The 24,753-nt window shown below is 38.6% G+C and overlaps 1 protein-coding gene across 1 annotated transcript; it reads left to right on the plus strand.

The window, feature by feature from the left end:
* The first annotated feature begins 782 nt into the window (after window positions 1-782).
* Window positions 783-24,753, plus strand: LOC121637490 (G-protein coupled receptor 22-like). Its single transcript, XM_041981684.1, has 2 exons — window positions 783-985; window positions 22,392-24,753. The coding sequence occupies exon 2, from the start codon at window positions 22,503-22,505 to the stop codon at window positions 24,033-24,035; it is 1,533 nt and encodes a 510-aa protein (XP_041837618.1). The 5' UTR covers window positions 783-985; window positions 22,392-22,502; the 3' UTR covers window positions 24,036-24,753.

Consider the following 24,753-nt stretch of genomic DNA (forward strand, 5'->3'; position numbering starts at 1 on the left):
CCATAAGTTTTAGTGCCCATGGAATAAACAAGAGACCCCAACGAGCTGGGCCCTGGGAGGCTTAACAGCAAGTCTGATAAATACCAATGAGATTTAAAAACTTATCAAAGTTTTCTAAAATCAATCCAGAACAACAAAATTTGTATTTGGATCATTTTTCTCCCCTTTTAATATCATTTGATGCTGTATTATACATTGAAATATAAACATAGCCTAATTAGTCTTTTTTAGGGGGGGGAGACTATCAGCTGTTTCTCTCCTTCCATGGAATCACTTTGCACCTTCCACCTCATTGTAAAGTGACTTATCATGATAAGCCTGCAGGCTTTCACTATATACAGTATAGTATATTACACTAGTTAGTATTATCAAAGTGGAGAAATACTAGCATATACAAATTTACTTTTGTGCTAAATTTTTTTAACTCTTATGAAGATGCAAACTTTACTTACTGAGAAGATAAAAAATAAAATAGTGGTTAAAATCCATCTCTTAGTCACGTGAATGCTTAAAACTTTGTTTTAATCTTGGTTGTGGTGGTTAATACCATTTAAGTGCATTTGACTCCAGCTACCTGTCCTGGTTCTTAGTTCAAGCACGCAAAAGTAGATTTTTAAAATTGTCTTAATAAGTCAAAACTTTAATATTAGCTTTACTTTAATTACAAGTCTAACATCAACCCAGAGCTTTGAATGTGGATGACGAGCAGTAGGTTTGCCATCCTCCTTCAGCCATTCAGCTCAGATCACGCTGACAGAGGGGGGTCCTCTGTGGATCCAACAGAAGCTTGTGCTCTGTCTGTGGACGGTGCAGCTGTTTGTCCGTCCCACTAATCTGCGTGGCTGTCAGTGCTTCCTCCTGCTGCCGCCGCTGAGCATGGTGCTCGGCTGCTCTTCATCACAGGACGGAGGAGACTTCAGCTCCTCATCATCTAGCCTACAGGTTGCGGATATGGATCGTTCAACGCACGATTAGGACACAACAGGTAAGAGACCATGCAGTCTGGCAAAAATCATTATAAGAATGCGCGTCATTATCAGCTGTTTGTCCAGACGGTTTTAGATATTCTTGTAAAAGATGCGCCGCATATAACCGGTCCAGTCAATAACTTTACTAGCCAATTAACCGAAAGCTTTTAAGAACTCTCATACGGATTTCCACAAAAACTTTTGAAAACGCTTCAGATGAACTTTTGTGGGACCAATTTAGATGTAGAATTATTGATTTGGATATAAGAGCAGTAAACTGTAATCGCTGCTTGAAATGAAAAACACATTAAACCTCATGTCTATCCAAACCGGTCCTGGTTATTTGCAGCCTTTTCGTGCACATGAGCTATAATGGCGCATCGCCCCGCGTGCTGTTTGGCACAAAGTGCTGCACGAAATATCGATTTAGTGGAAGAATCACATGTTTTATTGGGAACCTCGGGCTGTATGTGGGAGTATGTGCTTGACACAGTTACGGGTTTGGAGGCTGTGTGTTTCTCCCACGCTCCTGAGGGAGTCTTCGCTGCAGCGCGCTGGAAGCATCTCACCGCGCACATCTAAAGTGCGGCTGCTGTTTGGATGCTGTGTTTGCGCTGTTTTACATGTGTTTGGCCTAAAGGCGACGAACATTTCTTAAAATATCTTTTGAAATTCTTTTAAAATTTCGTGCACTTACTGAATGGGTCCGTATATTATAATAACCCCATTTTATTTCCTGCGTCTCCCAAGTGCAGCTTAAATAAGGAGGTTTTAACAATAAGAACTATTACAGGCGAAGATTTCTACTAAACATGAGATATTTTATGGTGTCATAGCCTTCCACGTTCTCTTTAGCCATTTCTTGAGTAATCACAGCTTTTTAAAATGTTTTTTTCCCTGTAAAAATTAAAGAAATGTTCTTTATGTTCGAATATGTTCTTATGTAATTTTTTATGTTTTTATTTTTAATGAAACTGGATTGTCATGTTTTCATAATTTCACACAGGTTCTTTGGATGAGACTAAGTTCTAGGTATATATGTATATATATATATATATATATATATATATATATATATATATATATATATATATATATAATGTATATATACATATATATAATGTATATATGACGCTCAATCCACATGCTGTATGGTGTAGTTTTATCTCAGCTGTTCATCATAAGCGACAATTTGTCAAAGACAACATAGACTAATAAATCACAGAGATGTACAGAAGTCAAAGACTGAAACTAAAGAAGATGCAGCAGGCGTGACTGAACAGGGAGGGATGCTGGCAACAGTGTGGAGGTGGAGGAGGGTGGAGGGAAAAAAAAGTCTTGATGAAAGCGTGTGGTGTGAGCTGTATCCGTCCCTGTGAACTGCGGTGGACGGCTTTGATTGCAACATGAAGGAGAGAAACCAAATCCTGCTGAAGACATAAAGCCTGTGTGTGTATGTGTGTTAGTGTGTCGGTTTTATTGCCTTAAACTCACCAATTGGATTAACTGGCTTCTAATTGCCTCCAAGTAACCTCATCAGTTTTCACCCTAGACTTCTACCTGACAACAGGCAAACATTATTTTTCCCCTTAACTCTATTTCCTCTGTCCTCTTCTTCCTCTTGATTTTCAACAGCTGGCTATTTCAGGTCCATATTTTAATCTTTGCCATGAATAATTCAGGCAGCAGAACAACATACAGGCCCTGGTGAGAGCCTGGAAGCTTCCCTTAAACTCCAAATTACCTATCTACCATTTGAAACTCTGAATAAAGGATTTGTATTCTGTAGGATTTTAAATGGGAGTAGGTGGACTCTGTATAAGTGCAGGTTATCTCTTCTGCTCATCTGGTACATGTACATTAAAAACGAGTCTCACGAGAAACTGAGAAAAACGCATAGTTTTGCTGGATTTTACACTCCTTCATCATCTCGTCTTGAAGTACTCTCTAGAGTTCTTCATATTTCATGCCTCCCTGATCGCTTTCCAGCCTCTCCTCAGTAGCAGCAGAAAATGAGGCAAAATATTTATGACTTGGACAGAAATGAAAACCGGATTTTTGGACTGGGAACATGTGGATGCAGGCTTGGTACAATCACAATTAGTGGGTGTAAAATCATTACACAGTGGGTCAATAAGCCAACCAATCAGAGCAAAGCTAACTTCTGACCTTGCTCATGCCCTTGTTGACAAATCATTAAGCTAAAGACATTTTCTGTTCACACTGTGTGTGTTTAGTTCATCATGCAGTAATGGAGACATTTCTTATTTCTTCTTGTGAAATAAAATTGAATATTAGAGGATATTACTTAAGGAAAGTCTAACAGACATCCTGACTGTTTTTCTAAGGAAATATAAACTGTACAGCACAAATATCTTTTCATTCATAGCATTAGATTTATAGGAGGATCTAGAGGTCTAGAGATCTAGATTTAGAGGAGGATTTTACTCTGCTTCTCGTAAGTCCTGTGTGACTGGTTTCACTTGATAACATAAGAACTAAGTCCCCATAGACTTCCTCTTACTCCTACTTGAGTTCTGATTTTTTAATTGACTGTGTCTGCCCAAAAGTGAACTGCATGCCCAGAGTTATAAGTCTCTAGTTAATGCAGCAGAATAAAAAGACACAACACTGAATCATTTTGAAAATATCCTGGAATGAAACAGACTAATGGTGTAAATTATTTACGACCTTTTTAGGAAAATAATACCTGGTATTATTACCTCAATACCTCAAACACACACTGTCTGTCTGTCTGTCTGTCTGTCTGTCTGTCTTTAATCACAGCTTTTAAATTATTTAATTATGATTTATCACAGCTTAAAATTTAGTTATGATTAATCACGATTTGCCCATTTTCACTGCATTATATCAACAGAATGAGCCGATGTTTACAAATATTTACTGTTAACTGACCTTCCCTTGGTTAAACATCACATGTCCAAGGGTCAGTGAATGCAGCATGTAATGTACTTCTATATGTTGTTCTAAATCATCTCTACCATGTTCTAGCTCATAATTCGGAATTCATGTAACATCATCTCACCAACCGTCTCCATGGTGATCATTTCTGTCCTAAAACCGGCAGTTACAATGTTTAGATCCAACATTTTTAATTTTCAGGAAAGGGAATATTGGAGTTATTGTGTACAGAACTATAACTGCCAAACAGTCCTCAATAGACGTTTTTGTAAGTAAAGGTTAAATTATAGCATCTTTAAAATCCTCCAGTACAAAGCCTGCCAGTAAAGACATATTAATGTAATTAAACATAGAAGTGTCAATCAAAGGAAAACCATCCTTAATCAGTGTGGTTGGGATGAAGTCGAAAAGACGGGTACACAGGAAACTATAGGTATCATGTTTCAAGGTGGATGAAGTCTCATTGACTTTAACTGAAGGGGCCACTCTTCCATTATTTTTGCTGTTGATGCCAGCGTCACAAGCCACAGCAGTATAGTTGCTCAGAAAATGTAGGAGAGCTAAAGTAGGAACAACTTGCTAATGTTGTCAAAGGGGGTTTTAATTTAAGCCAAGTTTTCTTAAAACTGGTAACAAAACCTAACAAGACAGCAGCATAAATCTAGTAATGACAGTCTCACAGAGAATCCATGAAAGCTTTCATTCCTCCAAACCTCTGACCTCCAACTATGGACTTTCTCAGTAGGTCAACCAGCAAGATGCAGGCATAGATGTTTATTCTGGATATTTAAAATTCTATATTTTTAAAATGGTGACTATAGTAATGATGTGTAAGGCAAAGGCAACCTTCCAAACATCAGCAGAAAAGCTTAAAGGGTAAATTTGTGGACAATATTAGCTTCATCAGCTGGACTATAATAAATCTGATCCTAAAAACGGATGAACTTAATTAAACTGTAGTGGCTGTCTTCATATTTAAATGCAAAAGTCAATTCCTCTAACAAGTTAGGTGTAGCTAAGAATAACTGGAAGTTGCATCTATTACACAATCCTGTGTTTGATTTATGTTTGTTCTAAGAGTTTCATCTGCTGGCCTTCCACCTTCATTCAACCACTATAATATACACTTGACTTTCATCGTCTCTGCCTTCACTCTCATCTTCAAAGCCACTTACTGTAGAGTCAGCAGCAGCCCTAAAGAACAAGTGACTGCGGCTAGTGTGTATGTCCAGTAATATAGGTGTGTGTGTCTATGTGTGCTTTGCTGTTTCAGGTCAATTGTGCTAAGGTTGAGCACTGGCCTTCAAATATTCAGCCCTGACATTTTGTCTCCATATTGCACGTTGACTGGAGAGAGCACTCAAATAACAGCTTGATGTCTCAGCAGGGAATCTATTGCACACACTCACACACTGTTGGGGGCTTATTGTAAAACTAAATGTTCATGTTGTTGCGTTCGTCAGCCTTTTTGTATTTTATTTTTATGTTACACACTCCCTCGTACTGTGAGTCTCAGGCGTAAATGCCGTCTTTGCCATTCTTCCTCTTCTTCTGCACTGCTTTTGTCTAAGTGGTGTCATGTGAGAATCAGAGCCCTGCCAGCTTTGTGCAGGTATTGTCATGGCAAGTGACTGAAGTTGGCTTTTTTTAGCACAAAAGGAGAATAATCAGCTTCCTGAAGGCTAGACAAAGTTTTTTTTTCTTTTGTCTGAATGCAATAATTGAAAAATAAAATTAAAAAATGAAAATGAAAACCCCTGAAGGGATCGGTCATCATTAGGCTTATTTGATATTCATTAAAATAAATGATTATCCTTCAGGTTTTTATTTCTGTTGTGCAACCATGGTGACATCTGACTCAACAACAGCACATGACAGAAACTTCATTTTCTCCACAGCTTACTTCGCTTGACTTGGCAGTCTGATTAGATTTTCAGAGACCTTCCTGCATAACTTTGCATCCTAATGAAGAAACAACACTTTTATCTAGACTGTCATTCTTTAAGATAAAAACGGCATGTCAACACTCTGTCATATGAGAAGAAACATGGTTGTTTTTTATTGAAAACATTTTGATACTGAAGTTCTACTTTTCATTAATTAGTGATGCTTGATTATATCCTGGCCTGCTGATAAATACCTCAGATCAACTTTAGATAACAGAAACACAGGAACTATGGCAGTTTGCCATGACTGGCAGCCCATTATAATTATTTTGTAAGTCTGAGTGTGAGTCTGAAAAGCTGATAATTAATTATGTTTATTAAAATTAGTTTAGGGATTTTGGGATTTCTGGCACTTGAGTATTTTTACTCTAATCTTGACTAATTGAAAAGTTATTGCAAAAGATAAACTGTACAAGGAACTTTACTGTTGTAACATCTATAGTTGTGATTTGCTGTTTCTAATTTAATGATGCTTTACACACACACACACACACACACATATATATATTTATATATATATATGTGCGTGTGTGTGTGTTCATGTTTGTATGTGTGTATATATCATATAAAATAAGTGTAACATGAGCTTTTTATCTTTTCCATTAATTTCACTTAAAAGTTAAATATGCCCAGCTTTTTGGAGTATTGTATATATGAAAAAAGTCTAGTGTACTGCTTCGGACATCAGCTACATGGGAATAGCTGAAGCCCTGAAGCATTTGTGTCAGCTGTAGTAGGACAACCAGGGCTCCTGCTAGCTGAGCCTTGACTTCCCATCATCTCCCGCATGGTTGAATGGGTTGAAATGGAATAATCATGTTGCTCTTCTATATTTTCATTTTATTTGACCACATTTATATTTTTCTATAATAGTTGGCATCACTTAGATTTAGAAGCAGTCTATTTTTCCACAGTGACCTTATAGTGGTTAAGAGTATGCATTACATTAATGCAGAAATATTTTAGAAACATTAGTTCAGCTTTATTTTGAATACAAATCACACCTTTCTTACTATTGTTGCATTTTAGAGAGAAGTTTTGCCAAGATTCTGGGAGTGACCACTGCTAAAAAGTCTTTATTTTCAAAGTGATAAAAGAGTCTGACTTATTCCCAGAGAAATGTGGTCCCTCTGTAGATGCAGCACACCCTCTGATCTGAACAGGGGGACCAGTACACTGGTCTGTCAGTAAATATGTTGGCTCTGACCCGCATGCAGTGTTCCACAGGTGGAGACAGGCCAACAACAGCCATGGCTTTTAAGCCACACTACAGAAGAGATTTTCACAGTTTGGAGCCCCCTAACGAAGGCTAATATGGCATTCATCTTTCATCGTGTTTTTTCTCTGAGCTCTCTCTAGCCAGTGAAACTCAGTCCAAGGTTGACTCACATCTTATAGCTTGCTATGTCACTTTCTCTCTTTCTTTTCCTATAATGTCCTCCTGTGTTTCTTTCATCAGTCATGACGACATTTAAAATGGCCAATGTGTTGATATCAAGTTGCTGTCGTGTGACACAGCGGCGTAAAGCAAAACGTAGTTGTCATGTGATGCTCCAGGTGGGAAAAAAAGTTGTGTAGTGCAGTTTCCAAGCCTTAGGATGTTGCAGTGCAGTGGCGACGTCAGGAATATACATAATCAATAATCAAAATGAGTCAGAACCACAGAATCTTATGTAGAGTTACTTTATGTAACACAGGGCAGATCTCTTCCACCAGAGTAGTTTAACTCCGCAGACACAGAGACAGATGGCATTTTATGCATCGCTACAGCAACGCATGCTGCAACTTAGAAAATACAGGCTTTGGAAATCCTGCATGCCCTAAAATGACTCTTAAGCCCTCTGAGTTAAAAACTGACACAGTGGGCTCATTATTGAACACCAGTATATTTTATGGTGAGATCAGGTTGCAAGATCATATCATCATTTTTTCATCGTTTCATAGACGCGTTAATCTCAAGCTTAACTATCGGCCCATTCCACTGTTTTTGGTTAACATTAAGAGCTTCTCTTTATTTAGGTGACTTTTCATCACTGTTTAAAAATGCTCTCTTTATTTGTTTATCTAATTTTAATGATGGTTTTATGTGTTTGACATCATCTTGTTAGGATTTTTTTTTACCCCTCTCCCTTCCTCCTAGCTCACTTGTGTGGCTGATTATTGGATACAGCTTAGAAATGGATTTATGGCTCTTTGAAGGGAGCCAGATCTTAAGGAGCCTTTCCTTTCAAAGAGCCATTCAAAAGACTGGCTCGTTCTCACAATATCTTACAAAAATTCACAATATATAAGAATGACAAACAATCAAAATATGTACCTATATAAAATCTACAGGATTAAATAATTATAGGAAAAATATAGATACAAAAGGATAAACCTGAGCAGTCAGTGCAAATTCTAGTAAATGTTTTGGATAGAACTCACAGTATTTGTTTCCAGACAATACTCTCTTCCCATCAATGCTTCACATGAATGAACATCAGACTTTTATGATGTCACATGTTATTTATTTTATTTTCATTTTACTCAACTGTACTACTTCTTATTTTCTTATTTATTCTTTTTTTATTCATTCAGTCATTTTTAGCTGGAAGGGGGTTGGGGGGGGGGTGTTGGGCTTGGCGTGTGTGTATAAGTGTGTGCGTGTGACTGTGTGAAAGATTTCATTGAGTGTTTTTATTCTTAATTATGTAAATAACTTTGTGTTGCCTATGGCAGAAAAAGCGCTTTATAAATAAAGTTTGATTTGATTTGTTTTCGTGCCAAAATTTTGTATATAAAAAGAATGGCTCACAAATGAACGACTCACAGCTGTGAATCGGTTCCCATCGTTCATTTAAAAGAGTCATTCAAAAGAATCGATTCGTTTGTGAACGTCACATCTCTAATACAGCTGTTCCTGATTAGGCTCCTCCATAAAAGCCTAGGACTGCTCTTCATTCAGCACCAGTTTGTCTGCTTACCAGCGATTAAAGCAGACTGATTCAAGATTTAAAGGTCCCATATTATGCAAAATTCACTTTTTAATGGTTTTGGAACAGTCATACTGGTCCCCCCGCATGTGTAGGAGACCCGTAAGTGTGAAACTCTTTCAGGCGCTCTCTCTCCCCCCTGCTCCACCTCTAGGGAAGTAAGCGCTGAAATGAGCTTGTTTGAAAGCGTGTACGTTATGACGTCATAAGGGACAATAACCACTCCCCACAGAGCGATGGACCCGTCTACCGGCTCTCAAAGCCCGCCCTCTAAAAATCACCTAGCGCCCAGTGTTTTTCCCTCTTCGGCAACCCTCGTTAGCGGACATGGCTAAGCGACAGAAGCACTGTTCTGTTTGTGGCTGCATAAATGAACACGAAAACGTTTTTTTACTTCCATCCACTGAACCCACGAGGACTGAGTGGATTAATTTTATTTTTGGAGGAAATGTACCCGGAAAACTTCCAAAGGTTTTGCATGTCTGTGGCCAGCATTTCAAAGAGGACTGTTTCCACAACATGGGGGCATGGAAAGCAGGCTTCGCCAACCGTTTGAAGCTGAAGCCAGGTTCAATACCAACTGTCCGTGACACAGCTGGAGAGGTAAGAGCTGGCAGTTATTTTATCGTACCTCAGATATCTCTCCTTCTGGGTCCGACTCTGGCTCAAACTGGTAAGGGAGAACGACAGCGTCTCTACCAGTTGCCATAACGCTGCTGTTCACGAGAGCGGCATGAACGGGCATCATCCATGAACATAGTTACAAAAGAGGGGGAAAAAATTTCAAGACAGGGACTAATGGAATGGCTGAAATTTTACTGGCTGGACGAGTAAAAGTCACACTAACCTTTCACTAACGTCCTGTTAGTCTTCTTGCTCGAAATTCTTCAGGAATGGGTTCCGGTGTTCCGGCGTTTGTTTATCCTTCACTACGCTGTAATCAGCGTCTAGTAACCGCTAAGGCCTAACCTGTCAATCACCTCATGACGGGCGATGCGATGGGCGGAGCCAACAGCTGAGCTGCTCCACCAGGGTTCCGCCCACCATAAACGGCACATTTCTGAAGCTGCTAAAAAGAGGGAGGTGAAGAGAAGCCGCTGCACTCAAACTGAGGGTCGATTTGTCCATACCATGGCGGAAATATTTCATTTAGATATTAATGAATGGTCTCAGATTGGGAATAAAGTGTATAATATGGGACCTTTAAACAACTTTATTTATCCCCGAAGGGCACTTCAGTTTCGGTCTACCAGACGGCTAACTTAAAAAAAATAATCACAACCATAAACATTCAGGCATTCTGTCAATGACAATCAATGACCTGGTAAGGACAAAAAAACAAAAACAAACAAAAAAAAAATGCAGCAAACTCACAGGTCGCCATGGAGAATAAATAATCAATAAACAATAAATTTGTCTACTTGCTGCAATCAGCAGCGGTAAGAAGTGTAATGGCAGAAGGAATAAAAGAATTTTGTTTTCCTTGGAGGGGCAAGGTAGCGCCGTCCTGAGGGCATTAAACTGAAGTCAGAACGGCTCAAAATCTGTCTGGCTTTCTGGCTGATTCTTTTTAATACAAAGAGATATAAGGTCAGTCATCTGGACTCCTGTAATCTTGGAGCGGATGATGACAATTCTGCTGAGACTCTTCTTGTCCTTCACTGACAACCCCTAAAACCAACAAATAAAAGAAAATGTTAAAACTCTTAAATAAAGGAATGATAAAAATTACATAAAATTCTGTTAGAAACATTAAAAGACTGCATGATTTTTTTTGTTTTTTGGATTCAGCCACCAGATCCTCTGCACTTTGGAGAAGTCCAGTCACTCTGCATCTCCAGTGCTTTTCAGTGCTTTTTTTTTTAACTTTCATCATCATCTCTTCAGTTCTGTGAGGCTCCTTCCATCTACCCATATCCTTATCACATCAGACATCATCTGGATCAGTCACTGTATCGTTTAGCCTCCCATAGCTCCTCATGTTGGGTGGAAATCTCACTCTGAAGTGGGACCTATGAAAGAAAATCCTAAGAAATGATTGGTCACACTTTCACCCTCCAATATAAGTACATTTAAAAGGTTCCAGTGGTCTTTAAAAAATATATTACAATATATTTTTTCCTCTTTTCACAGTCCTCTAACCTAATGAACAGAATTAACTGAGCAGCTGCATATCTAATGTTGCTAATAGTTTTATTTAAGCGTGATCTTTTTCTAGTGTGATTCACATTTTCCACAGTATTCCATTAAAATGCTATTAGACGAATAATTCCACATTCTTGTTCACTTTCTCTTTTCCCACTATCTATGTCATTTTGACAACCTGTTACATCATCTTGTCACACAGGAATAGCAAGATTATCTTCACTGCCATTCATCTTTTTAATCTTTGTGCTTCTGCCTCTGGGAAAAGATGATGTGTCTAAAGCTGTTCAATTATACATGCTATATGGTCGCTTGTCTCACACTCTCTGGCTTCCTAGACCAGGGAGGAAGGATTGCAGAGCATCATACATCAGATCTGAGTGGAAAGTGGGAGCTCTGAATGTGGTACATTCACTTTAGGAATTCACCTTCCTGCTGTGGTTTTTATGCAGTGTTTAAGCAACAGTACAGGAACTGCAGATTTCTCTCTGGTGTTCTGTAGTTTATTGGTGTTAAAATCTTCCTCAGTCTGGGTTGCATTACATTTCCCAAAATGACTTTCTTAATGCATTCATCTAGCAATTTGGGTGGAAAGAGCTCATCAGTGACCCTGAAATAAAGCTCAAAGTGTGAGGCGAACATAATTATGGACCATTCAATTGGAGCTGCAGCAAGAAAAGATATTTATGTGAAGTTTTGTTGAACTTTGGTTTTAAATTAACCAAGGCCATTTAAATGAAGAACGCAGAAATATCAAAGTTTTCATAAATGTAACACTTTAAAAAAAGTTGCTTTTACACTATAATAAAGCTGGTTCATTGCTTATTTAAAAGGATTGCCAACAAAAATAATTTACATATAAATGGAACAAAAACAATTGTCAAAGACACTTTTCCAACTGAATTTAAAAGTAAAGGATTAGGATTTAGGAGCTGGAGTTTATGTGGAATGCTGTGCAGATTACAATAAATAATTTTACATTTTGCAAGTGCCTGGTTAAATCTCTGCAAGCAATCTCCATAAACTGGACCAAGATACGAGCAGAGATAAAAACCTGGTGATTAGCAAAAGTCAACACAGAAATAAAACCTTTGGTAAAGTAATTCTTAAAAACGGGGCTTTTTGGAACAGAATAGTCATCCAGTGGTTGAAGCAGGTGCCTCATAGCAAAGAGGTGCTGCACATGCCTGAGGCCATCCTGCATAAAGTTCCTGTGTCTCCTTGTTCTTGCCTCGGTTTTCTCCGGGTGCTCCAGCTTTCTCCCTGTTTGACCACAGTGAGGTGGATCACAGGGAGTCAGACTGAACAGAATAAAACAGAGATGGATGGATTGATGTTTGTCAACTTTTTGATGAATAACTGTATTTTTTGTATATTTTATTCCTGTAAGGAAAGGCAAGTTTATTTGTTATTTTCATGTACAAGATCATACAAAGTGCTTTACATACAACATTAAAAGAATTACAGAAATACAGAATACTTATTTCAATTCTTGTCAAAGGTTAGATGGGCACAAAGATACCATCAACAGTAATAAGTTATTGAAGATGAACCAGTTGAAGTTGTTTTGTCCAATTATATTAAAAAAGAGGGTTCTGTTAAAGAGCTGTGATACCTGAACCTTTAAAGCAATCTGGATGCGAGTGTCCTTAAATCAAAGCATCAGCTTATATTAATTATAGATTTCAGACTTCAATGTGTTCTCATATAAAGATATTCACAGACCTATAGTAACTAGACACCAGTGTTAATAACTTCAGAAAACACAACTAGTTCAAAACACTGGAGATAAAAACATTTCTCTCAAATTAAACACTGTTACCCTCCTGCCTGGCGTTTAAACTGAGTAGGTTGAGCCAAGATGTGCTGTTGTAACTGATGAATACACTCTTCACAGTATTTGGCAGAGATATAAGGTCATAGTGACGACTTATCAAATATTTCACCTTGATTTGATCATTTCCTGGTTCTCAGTATGTCCAGGTCTAAAGGTGATAATAAGTTTTCTCAAAGCCAGGAAGTGTTCCCACTCTGAGTCACCCAGAGAAGTCCCTAATGAGCTTCTTCCCCTTCAGCTAACTTAATTAGCAAACCATCTCAAGAATTACACCTGGTTTTGCCTGCCTTTGACACAGCTGGTTACCAGGAATGGTCATGCTGCTTTCTGCCAAAGGTTTTATTCTGCATTTAGAAACGAACTGTGTCTTAGGAGACCAAACCTGAAAGACTCTCTGCTATCAGGGTTTGAGAGTGAGAAGTTTCACTCTTTCACTCTCAATCACCAGAGTCAGACACGAAGCACTTTGTTAAGCAGCAGGTGTGAATCATATCAATGCCCTTTGAAAAGGAGCATTTTATTAAACTAACTGCCTTTACCAAGAAAAATAAAAAATAAAAAGGATGCCAGCCAAGCCATTGATCTCTGCAGGAAAGTCGATGCATCACGAAGCAGTGCAATCACTCAAAGATCAGACTGCTTTGCTGCTGTGATTGTAAAAGTAATAATGCCGTTCCAGTATTCCTGTGTTATGGGCCCTACCTGTAAAGTAATCATGCAGCTTTTCACTCAGGCAATCATGAGCTGAGTCTTTTGAGGCTGAAGCAGTCCTTTGGGAAGTGGTGGCAACCAGGAAACCAACAGCAGCTGGAGGAAAGCTGATGTAAGAGTTTAGAGTGGAAAAAACTGCCACCTCTGGTCCCTGGGACATCTTGTTTACCAGCACTTCTGGTTCACCCTTCTTCTCCACTTCCTTCCCTCATTCAGGCAGTTGTTGAAATCTTTCTTCTTTTCAGCAGGCATTTTTAAGATGACCCACTTTCAAGTGATGTGTGCTCTCTTTTAAATAGGAATTTGTAACTTCCCCAAAAATTTACATTTCCATTTCCCTCTGGTGTCCACCCTTGTTACCTTCTGGGTGCAATCAGTCTGCTCACCGTTGGACCAGAGGGAAACGCGAGCTGCATGCACACCATCATCATCACTTTTCTCATCACAGCATTTTCTCTTCTTTACTTTCCTCAGTCTCTCCTGTTTCAGCTTTTTCTTGACATCCTCATGCAGTGGCCTCCAAAATCTATTGCAGTTTAATTTTCCTGGACTTCCATTTCTTCCCACAATGTTCTTGTTTCCAATGCTCACTCCTCTGTTGACGGTTTGACTCATCCATCTTGTGAAATTTTATTTTATATCTCACTTTTCCACAGAAAAATCACAGTTTTAGAAACGTTGATAAACGTGTGTACTACTGTCTCATTGTCAGTCGCATGTTGTCACAACAGAATTTGCTGTCAGTGCAAGCCTACCTTTGCCCTCATTAATCTAGTCCCTTATAGCGTGGTTGCTGTGGCAACAGAAAAAGGGAAGGAAATGAGTCCATCACTCAACCTAATATCACGTTGCTAGAATGAAGATGTGTAGAGCTTGATGTATGGGAGTTCCTGCACCCCTGCCTTGTAAGTGTGCCATCAAATGCTTTTAAGCACTTGACATGATGCTGACATTTTCATTTACTAGGCCAGAGGAAAAGAAGCTGTGATTTTAATCCCTCAAGTGATTTCTCATAGGTGCAATTAGCTGCTGCCCCCTAATCAGTGACGAGCGACTTTTATCTTGTTCTTGTCAAGTTGGGCTGTGAGCTGTGTTAATGTTTGAAATGTCAGCGTTTTAGACTTTAAACTGAAATTCATGATTATATTAAAAAAATGAAAGAACTGCAGCTTATACCCGTCCTGGCAGTTCTGATCCAAATACTGAAGTGTAGTCAAGGCTCATAATTTAGACACTGACTAGCAAGGACGCCACCTAAACAATGGGGTTACGGTTTAATGAAAGGTATCGAGGAGGTTATGAAAAGACTTGAAGGTTCTGACTGGTTCATCTGAGTTGCCTTGTGTTTCAAAGTAGGGAGGAGAGTCATATGGAGGTTCCTTCTCAGGATGTCAGTGACTCAAGCTCAGTAATGGCCTCCCAGATCAGTGATCACCAAATCCGGACCTCTTGGGCCAGTGTCCTGCGGGTTTTCAATGTTTCCCTGCTCCCTTTGCTCCTGACACATATTGAATGGGTCCAACAGCTTATGGAGTTCTGCACAATGACTCGTTCATTTGACTCAGGTGTGTTGGAGCAGGGATACACTGAAAAACCTGCAGGACACTGGCCCAAGAGGTTCGGATTTGGTGGTCCCTGTCCTAGATGGTACCTAAAGAAGAGAAACAAATTACATGAAACTGGATGAAAAAAGTGGAGAAACTAAAGGATGAAAGAGGAAGATAAAAGGATGGAGAGGAGGATATATTATTGGATAAATTAATGAGGGAGGGGAGGATGGATGAAGGAAGAAGAGGAAGGATGGATAGATGGGGAAGAAGGTTGGAAGGATTAATGGGTGAGGGGTGAAGATGTAGGAATGGGTAAAAGGATAAGGAAGGGAAGAAGAGATAGGTGGGGAGGCATGGATGGATGGATGGATGGATGGATGGACGGACGGACATAAATGGATGAGCAAAGTTGAATGAAGATAGATATAGGGTGGATGGGTAAACCAGAAGGCTCACTGGTGATTAGAGATATGGTTGAGGTCTGGTCTTGCTCCTGAACTTTGGTTTTTGTTTTTTTGTGATACATGTTAGGATTTTGGGAAGATGCAGTTAACACTGAAAACAGGCTAGAAGTATATAGTAAAATATATTTTAGTGGCATTCACTGTCTGCTAATAAAATTAATAATGAGAACATTTAGTTATACTGATCATAAAACATTGGATATAGAAAACGATATTGATCCTGAAAACAACTTTTTTATTAACAGTTGCTGTGATTGTAGATACTACACAGAAGAACAACTCAACAAAAGTAATTTTTTTTCTGATGAAACAATATCAATAATACATTTCAATAGTAGGAGTTTAAATTCAAATGTCTCAAAAATCAAACATTGCATAAGACAGTTAGATAATAAATTCACAATAATAGCAATATCAGAAACTTGGCTATGTGAAGAGCAAATTGATATGGTGCAGATTGATGGATATGACAGTTACTTTGTAAATAGAAATAAAACAAGGGGAGGGGGTGTGGCCCTATATATTGATAAGGAATATACATGTCATTTTGTTGGGGAAATGTCATTTGTTGTGGACAACGTTATGGAGTGCATCACCATAGAAATGGTCATGGGAAACTCAAAAAACACGTTAATAAGCTGTATCTACAGAAAACCCGGCTCTTCTATAGATACTTTTACAGAAAAGCTAGTTGATTTATATGGTCATTTTGGTAATATGAAGCCTGCTATTATCTGTGGCGACTTCAATATTGACTTGTTAAATACTCATGAACACAATACAACTACAGATTATATAAATTCTATGTATAGTATTAGCATGTATCCTACAATTACGCGTCCGACTCGAATAACTACTCATAGTGCCACACTTATTGATAATATATTGACAAATGTCATTGATAGGAAAATAGTCAGTGGAGTCATAATAAATGACACCACCGATCACCTTCCAGTTTTTGCAATTATCCAGAGCAGTAGTACCAGTAAGAAAAAGGTTAAAACATTCAAGATTGCTAGAAAAGCCACACAGAGCCTAATTAATAATTTTAAAGAAGATTTAAAGAATCAGGATTGGAAAGATGTTTATGTTGAAAATGTAAATGAAGCTTATGAATCCTTTTTGTCCATTGTCCTAGCACTATATGATAAAAACTGTCCTCTTGTGAAAAAAGCAGTTAAGCAAAGTCATGTTGACAAACCGTGGATAACTATTGGTATTATTAAAGCATGTAGGAAGAAAAAAGTACTGTACCAAGAATTTTTAAAGAAAAGAACTGTTAATGCTGAACAGAAATATAAGATGTATAAAAATAAACTAACAACAATTATAAGGAATAATAAAAAGGATTATTACAGCAAATTATTAGATGACAATAAAAGTAACATAAAAAAGACATGGAATATACTAAATGATATCATTAAAAAGAGAGCAAGTGGGCCAGATTATCCCAATAGTTTTTTAAATATGAATGACTCTCAGGTCAACAATGTGGAAATGGCCGCTGAAGAGTTTAACAAATTATTTGTAAGTATGGGTCAAAATTTGGCTAATGATATTGTAAAGACAAAAAACAGAGGAAATGTAGTAAGCCAAATAAATATTACAGAGTCTTTCTTTATCAGAAAAACGGATGAAAAGGAGATTATTGACACTGTACGAAATTTAAGAAATAAGAAATCTACTGACTGTAATGGACTCCATATGTCTCTGATAAAAGATATTATTGAATTTATTGCAAAACCTCTCGTACACATCTGTAATCTGTCATTATCAACAGGCGTCTTTCCCAATGAAATGAAACTAGCTAAAGTAATACCAATTTACAAAGCAGGTGATAAGCATGTTCTTTCAAATTATAGACCCATTTCACTGTTACCACAGTTTTCAAAAATACTGGAGAAAATATTCTTTTTAAGGTTACAAGATTTCATAAAAAAACACAACATACTGTATGACCAGCAATATGGTTTTAGAACAAATAGGACAACTGCTCATGCATTAATAGATTTCACTGAAGAAATAACAACGGCCATAGAAAATAAAGAATATGCTGTAGGGATTTTTTTAGACTTACAGAAAGCATTTGATACTGTGAATCATGAACTGTTAATGGAAAAATTGCATGGATATGGAATTAGAGGGATAGCATATAATTGGATCAATAGCTACTTAAAAAATAGAAAACAATATGTTCAATTACATGAAGCTAAGTCTAGTGTACAAAGTGTAATAAGTGGGGTGCCCCAGGGGTCAGTTTTGGGGCCATTTCTGTTCATTTTGTATATAAATAATATATGTGAATTGACAACAAACATGAAAATCATTTTATTTGCAGATGATGCAAATTTAGTTTGCTGTGGGGAAAATCTGCAGCAACTCCTGGATATCGTCGAAAAAGAACTCACTAAGTTGAAGAAATGGTTTGATGAAAATAAACTAACCTTGAATGTAAGTAAAACTAAATTTATGATCTTTGGGAATCGCCGAATAGACACAAACAAACAACTATTGATAGAAAATACTAAAATAGAAAGAGTAACTGAGATAAAATTTCTTGGGGTAATAATAGATGATAAAATAAACTGGAAATCGCATATAAATTATATAAAATCCAAAATTTCCAAATCAATTGCAGTTTTATACAGGGTCAAGCACCTCCTAAATCAAGCATCACTTTTCACTTTGTATTGTTCCTTCATACTACCATATATGACCTATTGTGTGGAAGTTTGGGGAAACACTTATAAAACAAACACTGATCCAATATACATTCTACAGAAAAAAGCAATAAGGATTGTTTGCAATGCAGAGTTTAGACAACCAACCAATCAACTCTTTGTTAAACTGAACGCACTTAAGTTTAAAGACCTTGTTGACTTTAAAACAGCACAACTAATGTATGGTGTAATTCATCGGAAGGTTCCTGACGGTATCCAGGGGTTGTTTCAGATTAGGGAAAGTAGATACGGTCTGCGAGGAATGTGTATTTTTAAAAAACAACCAGTAAGAACAAACATAAAACTACATAGCCCTGTAATCCGGGGAGTCAATTTGTGGAATAAATTGAACAATAAAATGAAACTATGTGAAACAATAAATATATTTAAGAAACTATTCAAAACCAATAAATTTTGTATATATAGGACGGAAATATAATGATTTAATTGTATCTTTGTTACTACCTTGTTTCTGTGGAAAATGCTGTGCTTGTTATAAATTGACAGCCGATAGTATATTTGTTTTATTATTATTATGTTTATTTTTGTTTTTGGGAGCAGGCCCTGAAAAGTTTTTTTTACTTCTGCCTGCTCCTTTTTTTTTTTTTTTTTTTTTTTCGGACCACAAAGGTAATCAGGCAAGCAATTCAAATTGTAGAAAGAGGGGAAAAGGGACAAAGATGGGGACTGGAAGATTTTGCTTGCTTGTTTTCTTGTTCTTCTTGATTTGTCATGTATTTTATTTTATCTTTTAGAAGAGAATCTTTTTTTATAACTTTGTTCGAAAAAAATAAATAAATGAATAAAATAAAAAAAAAAAATAAAAAAAAATAATAACAGGCATAAGTTCGTAGAAGTAGTATAAGTATCGGTAAGGCTCTCATTTTTAAACACTTGTCACATTTACATCAAACATAGATTCATTTCTCTTTTCTCACGATACACATTTCTTACCAAGTATATAAAGACTACCCACAACCATTCAGTACCAAACACAGGAGTGTATTTACAGTTGTGACCTTTAAAAACATTCACTGCGAACTAGCTGTAACCACTATCCCACAAAATACAAATTTTTTATTGAAACAATGCCACAGAGAAGCTGCTGGAATCACAGCTAAAGGAGGTCCTACCAGATATTGGAGTATGACTTTTTTTTTTTTTTTTTTTTTTGGTGACAACTTCTTTTTTGGGGGGAGGGGTCAGCATTGTATCCTGGATAATGACTGGTCTGACCACAGTACTTGTTTTAACTGTGCGATAGTCCATCCCAGATACCTTGGAGCCCAGAGAAGCCACCGTCACCTCAACTTAACAACTCAACTTCCAACAATAATCCCTTCTGGTTCATCAGCAATTAATGAATGCTGGTTGTTGATGCCGTGTCAGCTAAGAGACTGCAGATCACCAGTGTGTAATTTAGGCTTGGTTCCTTGCTTTTTGTGCAACGAAATTCCTCCAGACCCCCTGGATCGTTTCATAATACACTGAAGAAAGAAATATGCAAATTTCTTCCAACTCTTTTTTTTTTTTTTTTGTTATTGTTTATTTTTACATTTAAATTATTTTCTCACATATTTGTCGATGATGTGAAAATCATCTGCTCATCTTTTGCATAGATTCATTCTTCTGTCTTTTAACCAAATCAGAAGTGCAATAAGTTGCTGACATCACCTGTTTAAACAAAAACTTCACTTTTACACATATATTTCTTTATTCTACCTCATTACTAGCATGAATAATGATTTCCAGTTCAGGATGTGACACGATGGAGCTTAGCTTATCAATATTTCTCAGATGATGATCAGGAGTGAACCTTGAGCAGAAGCAGCTCATAAAAGACCATCCTGCTTGCAGCTGTGAATTTAAAAGGAAACACAAGCTTAGAAGCATATAATTAGTGAATAAGATGATAAAGAAGGTGATTTGTGAAGTGAAGCATGATACAAACAAGAGCCAGCATGTAGTTAAAATTATAGAGCACCTAAAAGGAAATGTATGAAGTTATCATGAGGTTACTGTGATGAGGATGAACGAGGCAGTGAGGCAGAAACTTTGTTAGGGCTGATTACTGTTAACAGTATGTTACAGGTGAGCAGGCTTTCAATCAAAGTTGTACCATAAGTAGAAGTAGAAATTGTGCATAACAGCTTGTAACAGTTGTAAATGTACAATTATGAACGATTATGAGCAATCAATGCTGCGCTGGTGCCAGATTGGATCAGTCATAGAGCTGCTCTGCTATGTGTGCAACCAAACACTCAGAGCATCTGCAAACAGAAGTCTGAGCCCAGAACTTAATAAACAATTGTACATTCACATTTACAATCTTACTACAGATTTCGTTGCTAGTTGATTCTCAAATTACAATATTGACAAATAGAGAATTTATGGATGAGATATAATGATCCTCATTCATCCCTTCAACACACATGTTCACATGTTGGTGACACAACAGAGGTGATACGGGGTTCAGTATGTTGCCCAAGGACCTGCCGATTAATAGACAACCAATGTGAAGTAGCTTTCATTGATATAAGCGCAAAATTCGCTGCTTCCACTTTAAGTAACACTGATCATTAGGGGTGTGGGCTGCTGGTAGGACAGATCAAAAGTTGTGCCTGTGTCACTGTGAGCATCAACACTATTTCCTGAAATTTTGAGAGCCTATAAGCCTTGATCTAAACTGCTGAACCGATGCTTTCACAGGTGGGTGTAAGGTTTTGGAAGGTTGTGAAAAGTACTTATTAAAATTTGGGCAATAATCATCCAACTCTACAACTGACCCATTCGATTGCTGTACAACTTTTCAGAAAGCCCAGAGCATCATCAGTTGACTGACAGATAACAAAACAGCCGATCACAGCTCAGTAGCGTCCTTTTGGCTGAACTAAGGCAGTTCCAGCAACTACGGAGGAGGAACAGTCTGCTGTGGGACCATGTAGTAACCAAACTCCTTCGGCTAAGTGTTAAACAGTAAGAAGCAGAACTGTATCCATTTAACATGCCTCTAACGCCACTGAATTCCAAATATTGAACTTCTTTGACCTCAGTAAGAAATCCATTACATGCATTGCTCTCATAATTATTTATGTGCTCATCTGTATGTTTGTTTCTGCAGAATATTTTCAGCCTTTGGACAAGAAAGACTGTTTGTACTAAATACAAAAAGATAAGCATCATATTAACTCTTCAAGGAGCCACATGTGATGCAATCCTACAAGACCATTGGTGCTACAACTTATTTCAAAGAAATAAATTTTTATTCTTGGAAACAGAATGGTTGTACTGAGAGTTAGATAAAAACAGTAAACAGATTTAGTTGCTGTTTCTCTTTCTCTCTCTCTCTCTCTTATGTATATACATATATATATATATACATATATATATATATATATATATATATATATATATATATACACTTTTTTATAAAGACTGATGTGCATTTAAAGTTTCCAGTGTGTTCTTTTGTTTTTAATACCTTTAAATCAGCATCATTGTTGGTTATCATAGGTGCATTTTACAGAGCTCCTGGGAGTTTTCCACAGACATTTAAGTGAACTCTTCAGATGTGACAAGTCCTCCAGATAAATTAACATCTGTAGTTGTCAGTTTGATAGATACTATGCTCCTCTGCCACAAAAAGTATTTTCAATAACCACGCCGTCTCCTGCAGCTGGCAGAGATGAGATCATCATCAGTTTTAAGTATCTTCCTGAATGTGTTGTTTTTGCTGATCCACTGAGGGCAGTTGATTGCCTCAGAGTCTGATTACTTAACGTCATTCAATTTGGCCATTCCCCTGAGCTCTAACGCTGTGTATTCTGGCAGCCTGTGGTTCTGGCAGCTTCTCTGCACATCTCAAGCTGGGGTGACGACAAAACGGTAATCAGTGGCACCGATAGACAACAGATTGAGGAATGGCTTGATGCATAATTCAGCACCTGTTCAATCTGCAGATGCTTGGGTTTATATATGCATATATATAAGATAGAGATTTTAGCAAACAAGCCCAGGTTATGGTCTCTGGTTTGACTTTTCTATCCAAACTTATGCTTTCATCTCTGACAGGCTCTGTAACAAATACTAAAGTGTTTTGATTCTGTCTTCCACAGTGCATTTCTCATCTGTCTGCATTGTGTTCTCATCTCTCCAGCACTGTCACCAAGCTGTTTTTCATCCCTGCATCATGGAAGCTCAGCCTGTTGCATCATGGGAGCTCCTCTGCAGTGTGACAGATACAATATATGAGAACTGAAGGGTCGTCATGGAGACTGACAGCTACACCTCAGGTGCGGCAACCGTTGACTGGATTGGGACCTTGGCCGGGCTGGATGGAATGGGAGTCTATCAGGAGCAAGGTGGAGAGGGCTCATCAAGCAGTTCAACATCCTGGCACATGCCATACTCTCTGGGCTTCCAAGTGTCCCTCACTGCCTTCCTCATGCTGGAGCTGGTGTTGGGTTTTAGCAGCAACCTGACTGTGCTGGTGCTCTACTGCTCTCAGTCCAATTTGGTGGACTCGGTGAGCAACATGGTGACTGTCAACTTGCATGTTCTGGATGTGGTTGTATGTGTGCTGTGCGTGCCGCTTACTCTGGTGGTGGTGCTTCTTCCTCCAGGACCAAACCTGGCCTTGCTCTGCTGCTTCCATGAGGCATGTATTACCTTTGCCAGCATCGCCACAGCCATCAACATCCTGGTTATCAGCTTGGACCGGTATGATATCTCAGTGCGACCGGCCAATAGACTGCTGACAACACGCAGAGCAGCGCTCCTTCTGGCTTCTGTCTGGCTAACGTCAGTTGCTGTGTTTTTTATCCCATTCTTGGAGGTGCAGTGGTCCAATGCAGAAGGAGCAGAGGAGGCAAAACAGGGAACAGCCTTGACTTTGTCCTCACATGCCGTTGGTGCCACAGTGGTGCCAGCATGGCGGAACAGGACCCTCTTATGTGTTGGTGGTCAGGGCTATCACACTGGCTTGGGGATGTATTACCATCTGATCCTACAGGTGCCCATTTTCTTTACCACGGTGGCAGTCATGTTATTTACCTACTCCAAAATACTAAGAGCTTTAAACATCCGCATTGGCTCCCACATGAGGAAAAGCCAGCGGTTCAGGGGTCACAACAAGAGACAGAAAAAAAGGAAGGCAGGGCTTAGAATGGATGAAGACAGGGACATAGGAGGAGAACAGTGCACCACAGATGGGACCAAACAACTCAATCATCCTCCCCTCATCCCTTCCCCATCTCCTACCCCGACAGCTACCTCCCCTCCTGCTCTATCCTCTGCAGCTCCACTCGTTACTTCTGACTTGGGCACTGCTGCTCCCCTGCCAGCCTCTATGGGTGTCCAGGCCTCTGTGTCAGCAATAATTGCTCTGCGCCGTGCAGTGCGACGGCACCGAGATCGGAGAGAGCGCCAACGACGGGTGTTCAGGATGTCCCTCATCATCATCACAACTTTCTTGGGCTGTTGGGCTCCTCTTTCTGTGACTAATGTGCTCATCCTGGGGATTGGGCCCAGTGATGTCCTGGTCAGCCTACGCCTCTGGTTCCTGGCCCTGGCTTATGGCACCACTGTCTCCCACCCTTTGCTCTACGCTTTTACTCGGCAGAAACTGCGCCGTGCTCTCCGTGCCAAAGTAAAGAAGAGGGTAGTGTCCCTGCTCCAAGTGGACCCCTCACCAGGGGGCACAGTAATACACAATTCCTGGGTGGAGAACAGAAAAACCAGCCGCCAGGTGCGACTAGAGGCAAGCGAAGGCACTGACCGCCACCTGGCAGAGGCCCTCTGAGACTGAAAACTCATGGGTAAGACTGGAATAATTAAAAAGCAAAACAGAGTCACAGGTGTTGTGTTCCATCATCAGACTCACTGATGCGAGAAGCTGGTGTAAGATATGTGAAAAAAAACACATTTTTACCTCTGGGAGATGTTTTAATGTAACCACCATCAGCAAGCCCCTGATAAACGCAACTACCTTCACTTCAGGCAATATTTAAAACAGGATGCTGTCGTCTCTGCAGTGCACACAGCTCCTGCAGCTGAAGAAAATCATTCCACAAAGCGGGAGATGTACTCTTTCAGATACTGTGGTGTATTTACATCTGGAACTGTCCTGAATGTTTTTACCCAGCAGAGGATACAATCTGCTTCTCGCTCTGATGCTTTCAGACAGCTTTTAAAACAATGTTGATAAACTTCAAACACATAAATATTCTTTGAATGTATTCAATATTACCCCTGCCTTTATTTTGCTCTGAAGTTTGGATTAAATCTATGTTGTGCATTCTGAAAGAAGGTGAACATGTGAGACACTGTGCCTGCTAGATGAAAGATGATAGGGGTGCATCATGATTTAAGAGGGTTTGCTACATGTGTGGAATATTAATATTACTTAGTCATTAGAATTTTTGCAGTGTTTACATAAGATTTAGCATCAGCCCTTGACATAAATTCAGTTTATATCATTTCTAGTTTATAGCAAATATTTTATCTGGTGTTGAAACAAC

This window comes from Melanotaenia boesemani, chromosome 3, assembly GCF_017639745.1.
Source record: "Melanotaenia boesemani isolate fMelBoe1 chromosome 3, fMelBoe1.pri, whole genome shotgun sequence".
NCBI lineage: Eukaryota > Metazoa > Chordata > Actinopteri > Atheriniformes > Melanotaeniidae > Melanotaenia > Melanotaenia boesemani.

Bases quoted from the DNA above. Each gene is read 5' to 3' on its own strand.
- LOC121637490 (XM_041981684.1), top strand. From the start codon at position 22,503: ATGGAGACTGACAGCTACACCTCAGGTGCGGCAACCGTTGACTGGATT.